At 36.6% G+C, this 16,329-nt stretch overlaps 2 protein-coding genes and 1 non-coding gene across 4 annotated transcripts; 2 read left to right on the plus strand and 1 right to left on the minus strand.

Moving 5' to 3' along the window:
- Positions 1-51: 51 nt before the first annotated feature.
- On the minus strand, positions 52-8,012 carry LOC148188353 (uncharacterized). Of its 2 annotated transcripts, XM_088084867.1 has the most exons (5): positions 7,846-7,995; positions 6,004-6,134; positions 4,251-4,370; positions 3,384-3,459; positions 52-2,394 (listed from the first exon to the last, which is right to left on the minus strand). In XM_088084867.1, the coding sequence occupies exons 1-5, from the start codon at positions 7,898-7,900 to the stop codon at positions 2,339-2,341; spliced, it is 438 nt and encodes a 145-aa protein (XP_087940993.1). In that variant the 5' UTR covers positions 7,901-7,995; the 3' UTR covers positions 52-2,338. The 2 variants fall into 2 exon arrangements, with proteins under 2 accessions (XP_087940993.1, XP_087940992.1); XM_088084866.1 differs by lacking the exon at positions 52-2,394 and having other exon boundaries at positions 2,799-3,459; positions 7,846-8,012.
- A 51-nt stretch (positions 8,013-8,063) lies between these two features.
- cd83 (CD83 molecule) lies at positions 8,064-14,252 on the plus strand. Its single transcript, XM_088084863.1, has 5 exons — positions 8,064-8,222; positions 8,888-9,018; positions 9,777-10,005; positions 10,834-10,940; positions 11,770-14,252. Exons 1-5 carry the CDS (start codon positions 8,180-8,182, stop codon positions 11,917-11,919), a joined length of 660 nt encoding a protein of 219 aa, XP_087940989.1. The 5' UTR covers positions 8,064-8,179; the 3' UTR covers positions 11,920-14,252.
- A 1,109-nt stretch (positions 14,253-15,361) lies between these two features.
- trnas-aga (transfer RNA serine (anticodon AGA)) lies at positions 15,362-15,443 on the plus strand. Its single transcript has one exon. It is a non-coding gene; the product is annotated as a tRNA-Ser (tRNA).
- Positions 15,444-16,329: the final 886 nt, after the last annotated feature.

Below are 16,329 nucleotides of genomic sequence, written 5' to 3' on the forward strand. Positions count from 1 at the left end.
ACAATCAGAATCTTGTTATTTTAATAAATTAAGAAACAAACTACAAGAGGATTTAAAGAAAGCTGTTTATTTTATTTTATCATTTTTTAACAAAAGAAATCATAGCAGCAACACAACAGAAGCACAAAAGTTTTGGCCCTGACTGTTTGAAATGACACATCAAATCGAAACAAAATTCACCTATAAGACTTTTTTAATGTAGCCTATAAAAGTGTGATTCGTTCAAGATTACAAAGACATAAGTGAGAGATGACAAACAACACACGGGCGGCTGGTGGCTCAGTGGATGGAGCGGGCGCCCCACGTACAGCCTCGACCCTTTGCTGTGTGTCCCCAAAAAAATCCCCCAAAAATATCTTTAAAAAAAGTAGAGAGATATAAAACAAAATAATTTTGGATTCCCATTTTTCATTTAGCAAGAGTTACATTAATTTTAAAAGGGTTAGGAAGAAATACTTAGATTGTTGTCCTGTGGTTAATTTTGGCCTGAGAACTTTTAGTTAAACTTTAATTTTAACTTCAGTTAAAAAAACAAAACAAAACTAACTTTAGTGAATAAAGCAAACAAATGTTGTCATTCCAAAAAAACAACCGTACAAAAAAGCTGCACACGAATCCACAGTGAGGCGTGGACGCGTGTTCTTACTTGGCTTGAAAAAAACTGCTAATACTGATTTTATTGGAGCGTCGCTGTTTTTAGGAGCTGCCACAAAATAACAGAGTTAGCGCCTCAGTCAGTAAACATCACGCTGTGTTTAACCCTTTGAAACTTAAACTGGCTTGATTTCTGTCAAAAACACGCGAAAAAGGCAATGAGCAACGAAAAAATTGGCAAACAAATTATCAAGAATTTTCTACAAAATAAAAAAATTACATGAAAATTAGTAAGAATTTATTTAATTAATTAATTTAAAAAATAGGTATAAAAAAGGAAATGACCTGGAAAAGATTCTTTTAGAATAATAATAATAATAATTTTGGAACATGACTTTAAATATTGACACATTCTCAAACTTTAAAACATGTTTTCTAAATTTCTTGCATTTTGTGAAACTTTTATTATCAAGCTGCTTTCTTTCCTTTGTTTTATAAAAAAATCTTGCCAGTTTGCTTCAAAGGTTTAAAGTCGTGTAAAAGGCGTCTGAGGGTGAGCGAGCGAATGATGTCGCTTCAGTTTTCAAAGGGTTAATGCCTAATTTTAGTGAAAAGGTCCAAAACGGTCGTGCACCAGCAGAGAGCACCATTAAAGCTTAAAAGCTCCGACTAAAAGGTGAAACTGTGATCCGAGTTCATTTGATTTGATTTGATTGACAGATTGAATAGAAACCGAAACCTAAACGAGGGTTATTAAGAAAACCAAAAGTGAGGGAGTGTTGATGTGTAGTGCCTATCAACAGCTTATATTTGTATTATTATTATTAGTATTAGTATTAGTATTATTACATTTTGGGCTTTGAAGCAAAATGCAATAAAACGTCGAATCGTCAGCTGTGATGAATTGGGCTTTTTTTTTTTATTTCTTGCAAAAACATGGAGAAGCAATGAGCAACTTAACGAGACATTGCCCCAAAAATTGCAAGAAATTAGCAAAAAAAAAAAGTTCCCAGAAAATGATGTTTGTGGGTTCTGTGGCGACATTTTGCAGGTGAAAGGTTTTCTGCGCGTTCTGCTCCTCTTTCACCTCCTTCATTTATTTTGTTGTGACGAACCGTCACAGACACGAGGCCATCGTCTCAGCGCAGCCAAATGCGTGCCGACGAGATTTTACAGACCGGAAACGACCCATCAAACCTTTTCACGCGTCTGTCAGCCGCGTGTGAACGCCTGACGTCCTTTTCCCTGTTTTGGCCCGCCGCCCTGGGACACACCAGGTTCCCACTGATCCTCGGAGAGGAGTCCCTTTACTTCAAGTAAACAAAAGTGTTTTTGTTCTTTAAATGTGCTGAAACTCTGCTTTTAGCTGGTATAAATATTCGTAGTCGGTTTGAGGTTATTGTGGTTTCTGCGTGTCCAGAGACGAGCGTCAGTGAAATGTGATGAATATTTGCAGGATGCGTTTTAAACATCATACAAGCATTTTGTAAACATTCAGTGAGAAGTTTCAACAGGAAGAGACTGAAACTGATGAGCACAATTTAACCCTTTAAGAAAAGCAAATTGGCCTGATTTCTTTTGGGATGAGAATATATGAAAACTAACTGCATCTCGTATATAAAACAAAGCCTCTCATTAAAAAAGTGCAAAGGACAGGAAGAACGATAAGACAGAAAATCCCGCCACGTGTCTCCTCGTACCAGAGATAGCAGCCTTACGTGGAGACGCCAGCAGGTCTGATGAGTCAGCAGATCTTCACGGTCAGTCCGACGACCGTCGCCAGCAGCAAAACGAGCGACCCTGCAGCCAAAATATGAAATCAGACGGTTCCCTCCCGACAGGTCAGACTCTCAAATCTACATTTCAAATATTGCTTTCATCATTTTTTCTTTACTGTAAAACTAAATCACATCTATGGAGAACAACAAATGAACCGAGTCTCTATAAATAAGTACACGAATAACGATAATTAATAAACATACACAAGAATGAATAAATACAGAAAACATTTTTAAATATATGAATATAGGAATGAATAAATATACTAATAAAATCCTAAACAAATAAATAAATGTATGAATATATAAAAATAATTAAAGATATGTAGAAATAAAAAATGAGAATAACAAAATAATATTTTTCATATAAAAATAAATAAAGAAATATTTCATAAATATCGGAATAAATAAATGTGTAATAAAAACAGGAATAAATGTATAAATAAATATAATAAAAACAATGGGAACAATGACAATAAAAAAACTTGTAAAAATACATAAATAAATGTATTATAAATACAAATAGGTACACAAATAAATAAACAAATGTATGAATAAATACAGGAATAAATATAAATATTTATGAATATGTACATAGATAAATGTGGAAATAAATATGTAAGTGCATAAGTTAATAACTAAATTGGATCATTAAGCAAGATTGAAATAAATAAATATCTCAAATTTATTTGTACAACTTTTAGCAATTACTTATTTATGCATTTATTTATTTATCTGTTGATGCTTGTGTCATTGTTTGTTTGCTTTATTACCTCTAAAGTTCATGTTTGACTGTGAAAAGGCGCCCTGATCCCTGATCCTGTTGTAGCGCACAATACCGCCCAAAAAATCCCCAAATCTCCTCCCAGATCATCTTTATGTTTTCATACTTAAAAACTGTTTACAGGCGACTTTCATACATAAACGGAGAGTTTGCAGAAAATCTCTCGTCAAAAGTAGAATTTAAATACTGAAATAAATCGTCCTGCTGCTGAATAAAAGGAGACTCACCTGGGTGATTTCCAGGTGAGGCGGAGCACGGCCGGCCGAAGAAGGCGATCCTTGTCTCCTCCTTCACCTTTGACCCCTGCAGATACAATGAAAACAATTGAATGTTTATGTTTTTTTCTTTTTGTTTTTTGGACGCTCCACAGACACGAACCACGTTTCCCTGAGTAACTAAGCTAAAGAAACACTGTCCAATAAAAAAATATATAATCTTTAGATTTTGGGAGGCTTAACCCTGCAGCAACATTACTGGACATGTTGTTACACATCCACATCTTAACCCTTTGAAACCTGAGCAACTTTGTTTGATTTCTTTCAAAAACGTGGGGAGAATTTACTAAGACACGGCCTAAAAAACTGCAATAAATAATTAAGAAAAAAGTTAAGAGAAAATTACCTGAAAATAAGCCATAAAACAAACATGAAAATGACTGAAACAATGGCTGAAAAATATAAATGTTTGTATTGTATATCATTTTTGTAACATAATTTTTAACATCAAAATATATTGATTATAAATATAGTTTGTTGTGATAATTTTCCAATAATCCTCCCCTCTTTCGTAACTAAGCAATTTTCTTAACACCTTTTTCTAGTTTCTTGCAATTTGTGGTAGATTTATGAAAAAGATGGTCACTGATTTTTTTCTCCGTGTTTTCCAAAGTCATTGAAGCAGTTTGCTCAGTTTTCAGAGGGTCAGAAACTCGTGAAAGGTGTCTGAACGCAGCACAAGAAAACTGATGGCAGTCCAGGTTTCAAAGGGTTAAAAGCCTAAAAGTATAAGTTTATTCAGCACATTTCAGCTCAAACCAGTGTTTAAACTCAGCAGCTGAACAGAGTTGATTTAGTTTAGTAATCTTTGCGACGTACCTGTGTGTAAACCATGGTGGCGTTCACGTCCACGCAGTCGGTCAGCGTGATCTGTCCACGTTTGATCTCTTTGCACGGAGGGACGCACGCGCTGGACGCAGCGTCCGACCAGGCGATGGTCTGCAGGAAGGAAACAAACGTCATGAACTCTGAATAATTTATCAGAAAAATAAGTGACTTTTGGCTGCAAAGACTCACATTACAGCATTTAAAGGTTTCCTCCGGTGTTTTATGTTTGCTATTTTTTTATTATTTTTGTTTGGGTTTTTTTTTTTACCTGTAATAGCTTGTTTTTTTTAATTGTTTTTTAAATTTTTTTTTTTTTATTATTTTTTTTTTACCTCTGATAGCTCTGGGGTTTTTTTTTTATACCTTGAAGTGCTGTTTTTAAAAAACAAATATCTCCAGAAGTTAGAAGTTTGGGAGGAGTGTTTTTTCTCTAGAAATGCTGTGTTTTGTTTTTTATACCTCTCGCAGCACTTTTTTTTTTGCTGAGCTGGTTCTCACATCACTGCGCTGACCTACAGGTGGTGATAAAAGGCCAAGAATTACTGTGATGTGCCAGTAAAGACAGAGAAGAAGAAGAAGTGCTGCTGGAGAGTAAAAATGGACGTAAACACGACTGAATTTAGAGAACTTGAACAGATCTTTGTTCATGTTTTGGGGGGATTTCTGTGTGGTCAGTTTGAGCTGAAGGAGACGCAGAGTTTGGGTGAATAACACTTTTCTTTGTTTGTGAAAACCAGCTGTGAGTCGTCAGTTCGTCTGAAATTTGGATGAAAATCTCTGAATGCAGATTTGGAATTTCACAGAAAAAAACATAAAATGATTCGCTCAGATTGAACTCCCAAAACAAAATTAAAGTTGGAGAAGTGAGCAAATAATTTAAGAAACTTTCAAATATGATCATGTGATAATTTTGTGTAATGCATATTTTTAATATTGGCATTCTGACGATCTCTAACCTCAATGATCAATTAATGATAATAATAAAACTGCACTTTGAATCATGAAGAAGAAACGGCAGTTTGCAGTTTTATTAAATCGTGTGCATCGTTTTAAAAACTTCCTCTGATGTCATTCCACGACAAAAATGTCTGCACCAAAAAACTGCCATTTATATATATATGTATGTATATATATATATATATATATATATATATATATATAAACATCTTTTACCAACTTTAGTCTTAATCATGACTGCCAAATATTCATTCATTTCAGAATTTTAACCCTTTAAATGCCAGCTTGATTACATATCGCCACTGTTATTTTTATTATGAAAAGAGGGGAAAATTGGGTTTTTTTTTCCCCCTGTACTCAATGCAAAGTGGAATTTTTAGTTGTTTTTTTCCACAGTCTGGGTCGTGTGAACATTTTGAAGCCTTTTTTTTTTTTTTTTTTTGCAGTATCACTTAAAATTTTTTTAAAAAATCCCTCCTTCAAGGACAAACACGTCTGCACTTAAAAAAAGCTGCCATGAAATTATTGTATATTAATATTTTTTTCCACTTCCACTAGGTGAAATATTTTACAACCTTTAGTCTAATCAGAAATCCAAAATATCAATTTATTTTCAGAATATTAACCCTTTAAATGCCATCTATATTTTAGATTATTTTTATTATTATTTTTAAATAAAGGGTAGAATAATCTTGTTTCGTCCAGGTGTTCTTCGGGTTTATTTCTTCCAGCTATAATAATATTAATAATAATTATAAAACTGATTGTGGAACAAATTAGTTGTTACCTCGCCATCGATGCGCCAGGTGGTGTCGTACTGAGGTTCAAACTTAATTTGGGGGCTTTGGCAGCAGGAGAGCAAGGAGCGTCTCTCCACGACCCCCAAGCTGCTCTGTGCAGACCCCACAGCAGCAAACGCTGTCGGCACACAGAAAAAATACATCATTTCAGACGTTAACAGTTAAATTACTGTTATTGTTCAACACAGGTCTGCACAACAAAATGCAGTTTTCTTTTCTTTTATTTCCTCACTGTCGTTTTCTACCTCGCTTTTTGCGCTCAAAAAATCTTCATGTACCAAAAATCTGCATTCATCTTTTATTTCAACAAAACCTGAACACCATAAACGTGTTTTTGACTTGCAGAAGTTGCAGATGCGTTTTTGTCTGATAAGCCGTACATAGCTGATGTTACCGGCTCACTGAGGGACTGTTTGTTATTTATGAGGGGGAGACATGTCAAGTCATTTTTTAACAACTGGGAGGGATGTTTTTTTTATCTACACGTTGAGGGGAGGGGATGCATACCACTTTAAATGGCTGTATTTTGTATTTACTTTATTTTTCTAAATGTATTTTTTAAAGAAAACATGCTTTATGTTTTCTTTAAGAATCACCCCATTTAACATAGCTACAGTAAAAACAGAAATTATCATTGGATTTTATAGTTTCTGACAGTCCTTAAACACACCATAGCTTAAAATAATTTTATTTAAACAAAAGCAATTATTCTACATTTAACTTTCTAACATAAAAAGGTACGTTTTAAAATATAAAAACCCGAAACAAAAGAAAACAAGAAATGAAGTCACACCTCGGCCGTCCCCGTCCTGGTAAATAAAGAACAGTCCCTACTTGGGTTTTCCCGCCCTGAGGTAATGTGTTTCTGTGAAGTACCTCACCTTCCCGGGGAAGCTCGGGGAAACCCGCAGGCTGCTTTCGCTTTCAACTAACGGTTAATAATTCTGGCAGCACAGCATTGTGATGCCCGAATTACTTCTTATTACATGTCTAAACAGTTTTCATTGACTTTATGAATCGCGAGACGTAAAAACATGATTAGAGCTGCGTTATGTATTAAATAGTAAAATGTTGGTGCGGAATCTGCAGCTTGTGGGAGGACACCTCGATGATGCAACATTTTTGATTTATCAGCTAAACGGAAGGTTACCTGAGGTCAAAACTATAAACACACACGAGTGAATAATAGACAACATATCTATAACATTTTTAGACCGACACTTTCCTATTTATCTTCAAGTTCACGCTATGAAAACGTTTATCCCTTCTCTCCCACAGAATAGCGCCAAACTTCACTGAAAAATCCGTCAATTTGGTTTATTCTGTATAAATGCAAGAACATTTGAGGAGGTAAAGGACATTTTAACATATTTTCTTAATCTGCAGGATCCGGTCTTCAATTCGGCTCATGTTTAACCGACTTTCAATCTGTAATTGTTTAATGCGTAATCTGGTTTTAGTAAAAGGAGTGGAGCATCACAAACTACTTTTAAATGCAAAAAGTGTGAGCAAAGTAAAGTGTCATCGCGCCGATTTCACTATTAAACGTCTTTTTTTAATAAAAAGTATGAATGATTGCAGTTTGAGCTCCGTGCGGGGAATTATACGCAGACGGAGATATATTAGCGTGTTTTCTTAACGCAGTTTGGCGTCACGTGTCACAGCAGCGGCAGGTCGAGTCTGTCCCCACAGAGCAAGAGACAGGCATCAGAAAGCATGACAATAACAATAATGATAACAACGACAACTACAACAATAGCCTAATAATAATAATAATAATAATAATAACTGTGGTTGTGATTAAAGCGGAGACAGATGACGTCACTCACCTAAAATGATGAGTGTGCTGAAAAAAGACAGTCTGACTCCGCCGCTGCTTACCATGATGATGATAATGTTAATAATATCTGATGAAATCTGAGCTGCGGTGCCGAGCGGCGATCACACTGTGAAATCAGACACGCCCTCATATTAACGTCACCCTTAACACCCAAAAGCGTTTTTGTTTCCTCGTGAGGAGGCGGACTGAACTTCCACTTTCACATAGCTATATAAGAGACAGATCACAACGTTTTTGTCAGACTGCACCTCAACATCAACATCATCATCATCATCATCATCATCATCATCATCATCATCATCATCAACATCAACATCATCATCATGAAGGCAGAAATGTTGAACTTCGCTCTGCAGCTTTCTCTCTGTAAGTATTTTTAAAGCATCTTATATAATGTACTTTACTCAAAATAACTGCATTTCATCTCTTACATGGTCAGTTATTATGTTATTATTATTGTTGTTATTATTATTATTATTATTATTATTATTATTATTATTATTATTATTATTATTATTATTATTATTATTATTATTATTATTATTATTATTATTATTATATTATTATGTCGCTGAGATCATTCTACCTAGAAGGCTGAACACGTTGTTTTGTGTTGGAAAATCGGTTTGAATTCTTTCGATAACATGCGGGGCGGAAGGCAATGAGTAACTTGGCAAGAAATGTCCTGCAAATTGTTAATAAATAAATACATATTTGGGAAATTATTTGAAAGAAAAAAAAGCAAGGGAACAATTTTCAGGGAATTATATTTAAAATTATTTTTAGAGATTTTTTGTACTTATTCTAAGTAATTGAATAATTTCTTGCTGATTTTTTCCCCATTTCTTGTTCACGTGCTCGCCGGCTTCTTCCCATGCTTTTGAAAGAAAGAAACCCTAATTTGTTCAGGTGTTTGTGTGAATAAAGTCTGTGTTGATGTTCATAGCGAATAATGAATTTTTTGGTGTTTAATGTGAAACCTCTTATATCAAAAATATTATAATAATTGATGTCTTCTCTGTGTGGCTCAGGCGCGTGCCTCTGTGCGGGCCTGTCAGTCAGCATGTCGGAGACGGTAACGTCCGTCGGCTCAGACTGCGTCCTGAAGTGTTCCGCCCAGCACAAACCCGGAGTCCAGTACAGATCACTGATGTGGTACAAGGTACAACCTCAGCAGACTTACAGCAGAAATACCTCATCATCGTGTACACTTCATGTGTTCAAAGTACTGAAAAAAGCTCCAGGGCGGGAAATAAGACGCTACATGTCCACATCTGATTGGCTGAGTGCATTCAAATGAAAAGACACTTTTACTTTCTGTTTCAAGTGCAGCATATGTTATTAATTACATAAAACATAGTTATAACAAATGCACTTTTGCTTTCTTTTTCAAGTGCAGCATGTCTAATGCATGACAGAATAAACAGTTAAACCTAATTTATGTGATCTGGGCATCACAGCAGCATTAGAAATATACATTATGCAGAGGAGCCAGGTGCACTGTGTTTAGTGTTTGCAGCAAACACCTGTCCACGTGTGCCTTAAATAAATTATTGAATATTAAATTAATATTTAAAAAAATATTAAAAATGAATAAAAATCCATCAACAAACACATACACAGAAAAAAACATATTTGATGATGTTTGTTGATGTTTGTTGATGTTTGTTGATGTTTGATGATGTTTGATGATGTTTGTTGATGTTTGTTGATGTTTGTTGATGTTTGATGATGTTTGTTGATGTTTGTTGATGTTTGATGATGTTTGATGATGTTTGATGATGTTTGTTGATGTTTGATGATGTTTGTTGATGTTTGTTGATGTTTGTTGATGTTTGATGATGTTTGTTGATGTTTGTTGATGTTTGATGATGTTTGTTGATGTTTGTTGATGTTTGATGATGTTTGATGATGTCACAGGTGGGGGAGCCTCCGTCCTCTCGTCTCTCGGGCCTCCTCACCAAGGACCTCCTTAACGGCACCACACGCTGGTACATAGGCTTAGAGCGAGAGGTGGATCTGCTGGGCGAGTCCCGAGACATCCTCCTGCCCAACGTGACGTGTGCAGACGCCGGCGTCTACGAGTGTCAACTGGCTGCACCCGTGGGCGAGAAGAACCGCGAGGGTCAGGTGCTCCTCACCCTGACAGGTAACAGTCTGAGATCAGCGTTAGGGTTACAGATTCTGGCTGCTGGTCGGGGCTGGGCTTTTTCAGCAGCAAGCAGGAGACAAATCTGAAGACAATGAAGTCAGTGTCCCAGTGAGCTCTGTGCTGAGAGACAAACTAGAGACACTTCACACTGTGACTGAGCCGGCCAGCAGGGGGCAGGATATCAGCTGTCTGTGCATGGAAAGGCAGATTTCAAACTGCTGCCAAAAATTCACTCATCCAGACTAAACTCTGACAATCTGCAGACTTCATCTAGACCGCAGAGAGATGCTGATCATGTATGTTTTTCAGATCAAATTCTGAAATGTTACACACTTAATCTATCATGACGGCAACATTTTATCAGTTTTTTTCATGAACCTTCAAGATTTATTTAGCAAGAATTTATATGTTTACAGCAGCGTTTACATTTGATGACGTGTAATTTTTGATCAATACAAAACATGTGCAGATGGTTTGACAGTCTGAAGATGCCCTGCAGCGAGTTTGGTGTCAACTGAGTAAAAACTGATAGTGATAATGATAAAAAAACAGAGTGATGGACTTCATAATTTGTATCACAGTGAGGTGAACAGAAGTTTCTTCACATTTTGGCGTAAAAGCTGCAGCACATACGAACGATTTGTTATAAATTTTCAGACTTTTAAAATGCGGCCGGTCGCTGCAGCGCCACCATCAGGACTGTCAGCTTGTGTTTGCAGGTTTGACATGAGACTGAACCGATGTGCATCGTGGTTCAGTCCTCTGCTGAAACAAAGAGAGTCCTGCAGGTTTGAACGTGACTTTAATGAGAGTTTTCTTTTTTAGATTGTGTCGACGGTCCCACAGAAGCAGACCTGGTGACCGACACGTACCTGGTCATTTTCGCGGCGGTGCTGCTGATGGTCACACTTTTGACCTTCTTCGTGAGCTACGTAAGTAAAGAATCCGCTCACACGAACACAGGAACCTGCAAACATTTCACCACGCGGCATTCACACGGTTTACCGTTACTCTCCTCTGATCACACGGTTTCTTCTCTTAACTCAACAGGAATATTCCTGAGTGACCGGGTTCATATTCAATCATCCCAAATTGTAACAAACAAAAAATAAACATTGTTTGTACCGCATCACTAACACAATTACTAAAAACTCAATCAGTATTAAGTGCAATGTTGTTATTCACCTCTCGCAGATCATGGCTTTTTTTAACAGGCTGACGTGTTTTTGTTGTTTTTTTTAATGAAAACTGGAGTAACCTAAATATAAAAAACAGTTTTACATAATTTTATTTCAATTAACGTTTTCTTTCTTTGGGATTGGAGCTTTCTTTGGTATGGCCTTAAAAAAAATTAAAAATTGAAAAAGAAAAAAAAAACTCAATTTGTTTCCCCCAAGGATGTTTCGAGGGGGAAAAAATGGCCCAATTTCTTGATTCAAAAGTCACCCAAAAATTTGAAAGAAACAAAAATTGCCTAAAATGTTTTAGGGGAAAAATTGCCTACATTTTTTTCTTTTAAAATCACCCAAAAATGTGACTTCAGACAAACAGTTTGAAGACATTTTACGGTTTTATTCAGTATTTTTTAAACGTTTGAATCCCGGACACCGTTTGCTTCAGCTGTTTGGGAGATGAGTGCGACACCTTTTCCGTGAACCTCCGGCTGTGATTTTGTGGACATCATCACATGAAAGTTGGTCACAAATATGCTGATGTGAAAATCTCACTTTTTATAAAGTGTCTCTGGTGTCTCATCCACAGGGCAGTCTGAAGAACATCCTCAGAGACAGAAACAAGAGGACAAAGAAAGAAACTTTACTGGACGCTCAGCTCAAACCGCTGGACAAAAAGGACTTAATGCTCATTTACACGCTGGGTCCCAAACCCACCACGAAGCACGTCTGCGTTTAAAGACGCTGCCGGAGGAAGAGCGGCAGAACCCAACAGGAAGAACCACAGATCCACGTGTCCTTAATTCATCTGTAACTGGTCCTCAGTTAGACTTTAACACTTCAAATCGTCACTCAGTTTGGACGCAGCAGCGGGAGGACGCCACCTTTAAACTCACCTGCAGCCTCATCACTGGGACTTTACAGGAAAATCCCTCCAACCAGCAACAACAAAAACTGGTTTAACTGGACTTTTCATCCCATATTTTCATTCAGTGATGCTCCAAATACTCTAGCAAAAACGGGTGAAACAGGACGAGGAGCTGGTTACCGGGGCGACCGGGGCGACCGGGGCTCAGAGGGCAGGGCGCGTACCCGCAGGTCAGGTCAGAGGTTTGAACCACGGGTCCTCCCGTCCACACATGGAAGTGTCCCCGAGCGAGACAAAAGGTTTGCTGAACAGCGGTCCCCGTGGCCACAAGTGACAATTATGGGATGTTTAATCCTTTAAAACCTGAAGCGACCTTACTTTTTTCTTGTGCTGCTTTCAGACGCCTTTTACAAGCGTTTAACCCTTTGAAGTCTGAGCACATTGGTGTGATTTTTAAAAAAAACATGAGGACAGAAAAGGCAACGAGCAACTTGATAAGAAACGTTCCTCAAATTGCAAGGAATTTGTATATTTATAAGATTATGTTTAAAAAGCTCATATATTTTTATTAAAACGAGTGACAGAGAGGCTCAAACGTCCCGTGGACTATCGTTTGGACATTTTCTGTGCTCATACTTGTGGCTCCTCTCAGACGCGGCGGTCTCTGTGTGTCTCTGAGAGCGAGCTCGTCCTCCGCGTCTCTTTCATCACCCGTGACGTGATGGAAATCTGCAGAGAGAAACGAGTCTGAGCTGATTTTTCCAAAGAGGAAGTGGAACTGATGAGGCGTGCAAACACTTTTACTCCGGTTATTTACATTTGACGTGACCTTTCTGGACGCAGAGGGAAACTCCCGACACTCACGCACGCACACACACACACACACACACACTCACACACACACACTCACACACACACACACACACACTCACACACACACACACACACACACACACACACACACACACACACACACACACACACACACACACACACACACACACACACACACACACACACACACACACTCACACACACACACACACACACACACACACACACACACACACACACACACACACACACACACACACACACACACACAGGCTGTTTTTTAATAATGTAGCACTTGTCTTTGATGATGTGAATGATTTGTTAAAAATAAATTAATTTAATTTAATTAATTTTAAACACTTTGTCTGGTCATGTTCATGTTGTTTTGTTTGTTTGTGGGTTTTTGTTGGTAATTTTCTGGTATTTTTATGTACTTTTGACTAAGCTCTTCGGCATATTTCGATCATTTCTTTCTATGTCAAGTGTCTCTGGTTTCAAAGGCTTAAAAAATTGGAATAATCTGAAGCTGAAGGCTGAGCGGAGGAGGAGTTTGACTCCAAAAACAATGACTGAAAACTTTTGGGTGTTTTTTGTAGGATTTCAGGTTCTTAGTGTGCGTCACATCAGATGTTTGTTGTTTCTTCGTGTTTGAAGTTAAAGTTCGGACAGTTGGAGAGTTTTTGTGAGAAATGGATTCTGGGATTAGTTTTGAATGGAGAAGAACTAAATGACGCAGATTGAACTTGCCTGAATGTATCTCACTGTCCCGTCTATGCGGCTGCTTTTATTCGTTATTTTCAATTTTTTTTAAATTTAAAGATTTTTTTATTGGTCTAAATTTGGTTTGTTGCTGAGCTTGAAAAGTGTTGCACGTTATTTTATCTGTGTGTGTTTTTAGTTTGTGGTTTTCATTACAGGAAACCGGTCGAGATGGGGAATATTTTGGGGGAAGTCCATCTGAAGTATTGCTTTGACACACTTTTCTGCGTAAATGAATCGCACGGCGGACGGGGAAATCTGTCTGACAAATTTATTCATTTAGTCAAAAATTCTGATCTGAAAACTGAAAATAGAAATAAAAAACAACAGATAAATGGAAGATTTCTTTTCTTCAAAAAACTTAAGAAATATCTGTAATGATGAGAAAATGCCTGTTTGATTGTTGTCTGTTTCATGTATGCCGTCAAAATGGGATTTGTTGTATTTTGTATTGCAAAATATTAAGGATTTACTGGTTAAGCTTTAGGTCTGCTAATGTACGGTGATCATTGTACTTTGTATTTTAACTGTTTTAAATTTTAATGTTCAAGGCACCACTAATGCTGCACTAACAACACTTGTGTTTCACTGAATAAAACTAGTGAAGTGTCTTTGAATTTGTCTGTTTTCTTAGCTGCATTATCAAAATTAGATTATGTATATATATATATATATATATATATATATAGTTTGCTAGCTATAGTTAGCTGTTTTAATTTATTAGATTATTTACTTTTTAAACATTTTTATTTGTTTATTTAATGAATTACTTAAAATGTTTTTGGTGATTGTGTGATTGTAGCATCCATGCTTGAAGCTGCTCGGCGTTACAGCTGGCCCGTGTTGGTGTTGCTACTTGTTCTGCTTCAATCAGAAATCTGATTTATAGGTATTTATGTAGAGCGGGAAAATCTGAAAATGGCATTATTTTGGCTCCAGCCAATCCTGAGCTGAGTTCTGTGAGGTTTGAGTCATTTGGAGCCACTGGTGTTCATGTCTGTGCGTCAGTGCTTCAGTCACTGTGGTATGTATGTTTATATGCATGTGTATGTATGTAAGCATGTATATATGTATATATATGTATGTATTTATGATTTATATATATGTTTTAATTGTTCTAATTTGACCTATGGACCTCTCTTTGACCTGAGTCTTTAATAAAGTAAAATAAAAAAGAGGGAAAAATGTTCAGAGAACTATATTTATGATTCTCTTATTTTCACATTTAAAATGATGTTACGGGGAGAAGACTTTTTTTATATTTTCAGGTAATCTGGTAACTTTTCACTAATTTCCTGCTAATTTTGGGGCCAGCTCTTGTTAAGTTGCTCGCTCGTTGTGTGAAATACATCGAGCGTATTTCCTCAGGGTTCAAAGTGTTAAACACATTTAGTAATGTGGGGTTTGGAGGAGCGGGAATCGAACCCTCGACCTTCCGATTAATAGCCAACAACAATTACTCCGCAAAAACTTAGTAAAACTTGGTTATGTTGCAATTATTAGTGAAACTGAGTCAAAATTCTGATATCAGTTACTTAAATTAGCGCAGAGGAAGTGATGAGAACCGCGACAATCAAGAGGGCGAAAATTCGGACTCCGCTCGTGAAATTTGGTAAATACGAGCGCGTTTGAACGCACCACCATGTTGTACCATTTAAAATCACCTTTTCACTCATTAAAATGTCTAAATTCGGTTTGAGAATTAACATGAAGCTATCTAGTTGTCGTGGCCGAGTGGTTAAGGCGATGGACTAGAAATCCATTGGGGTCTCCCCGCGCAGGTTCGAATCCTGCCGACAACGTCAACTTTACGTTTTTCTAATTTTCCATCAAAAATACTTCAGTTCAGCTTCACTTCCATCTAACTGCGCAGCTGCGTCAAAATCTGCTAACATTTGCGTTAGCCGCAGCGCGGAGCTAACGCAAAGCCCAACGGGATGATAAATACCAGTACTTCCGCTCACTTTTTCAAAATAAAACCCCTCTTAAGAAAGGCAAGGCGAGTTTTTTTTCCATTTATATTAGTTTTATTTCACATCTCAGCAGCAAATAAATTCAAAGTGCCAAAAAACATCAACAGCGTCGAGATATGTTGCAAAAGAAATACATAAAAAAGGGCATTTTAATACAATTAAAAATGTAAAGATGTAAAGAATAGAAAATAGAAACAAGCTAAAAACTGGGTTATTAATAAAAATATAAAGGTTACAGTGCAGCGTAAGAAATGCAAGGAGCATGTCAAAGCGAAACAACCATAACATGAAATATGGAGTTCAACTACTTTGTATTATAATAAAGCATTATAATTCATAAATGTCAAAAATAAAACACAAATCAGATAAAAGCCAGCATTAAAGCTTATTGTTGATTAGATCAAATTGTGAATTTCAGAAAAATAAAATAAAATAAATAAGATTACAAAGTCAAGTAATTTAATTTATTTACAACACATGGCTTCATAATTTCGTGACAGTAGTAGCTTTCCTGACACACAGACACATATTAAATATGCACAAATATTTACAATAGCATAGAATAAAATGAAAAATTAAAACATGCTGTAAAAAATAAATGTACAGTTACTTAAATACAAATCCCTGTGTATATTCGAAAAGTTCTTTCTATGTTTCCCGACCCCTCAGTCTGGCTGCAGTAACATCTGAATGTATCTCTTTGGGAGTGATTAAG

This window comes from Plectropomus leopardus, chromosome 11, assembly GCF_026936395.1.
Source record: "Plectropomus leopardus strain MGB_pleo_1.0 chromosome 11, ASM2693639v1, whole genome shotgun sequence".
NCBI lineage: Eukaryota > Metazoa > Chordata > Actinopteri > Perciformes > Serranidae > Plectropomus > Plectropomus leopardus.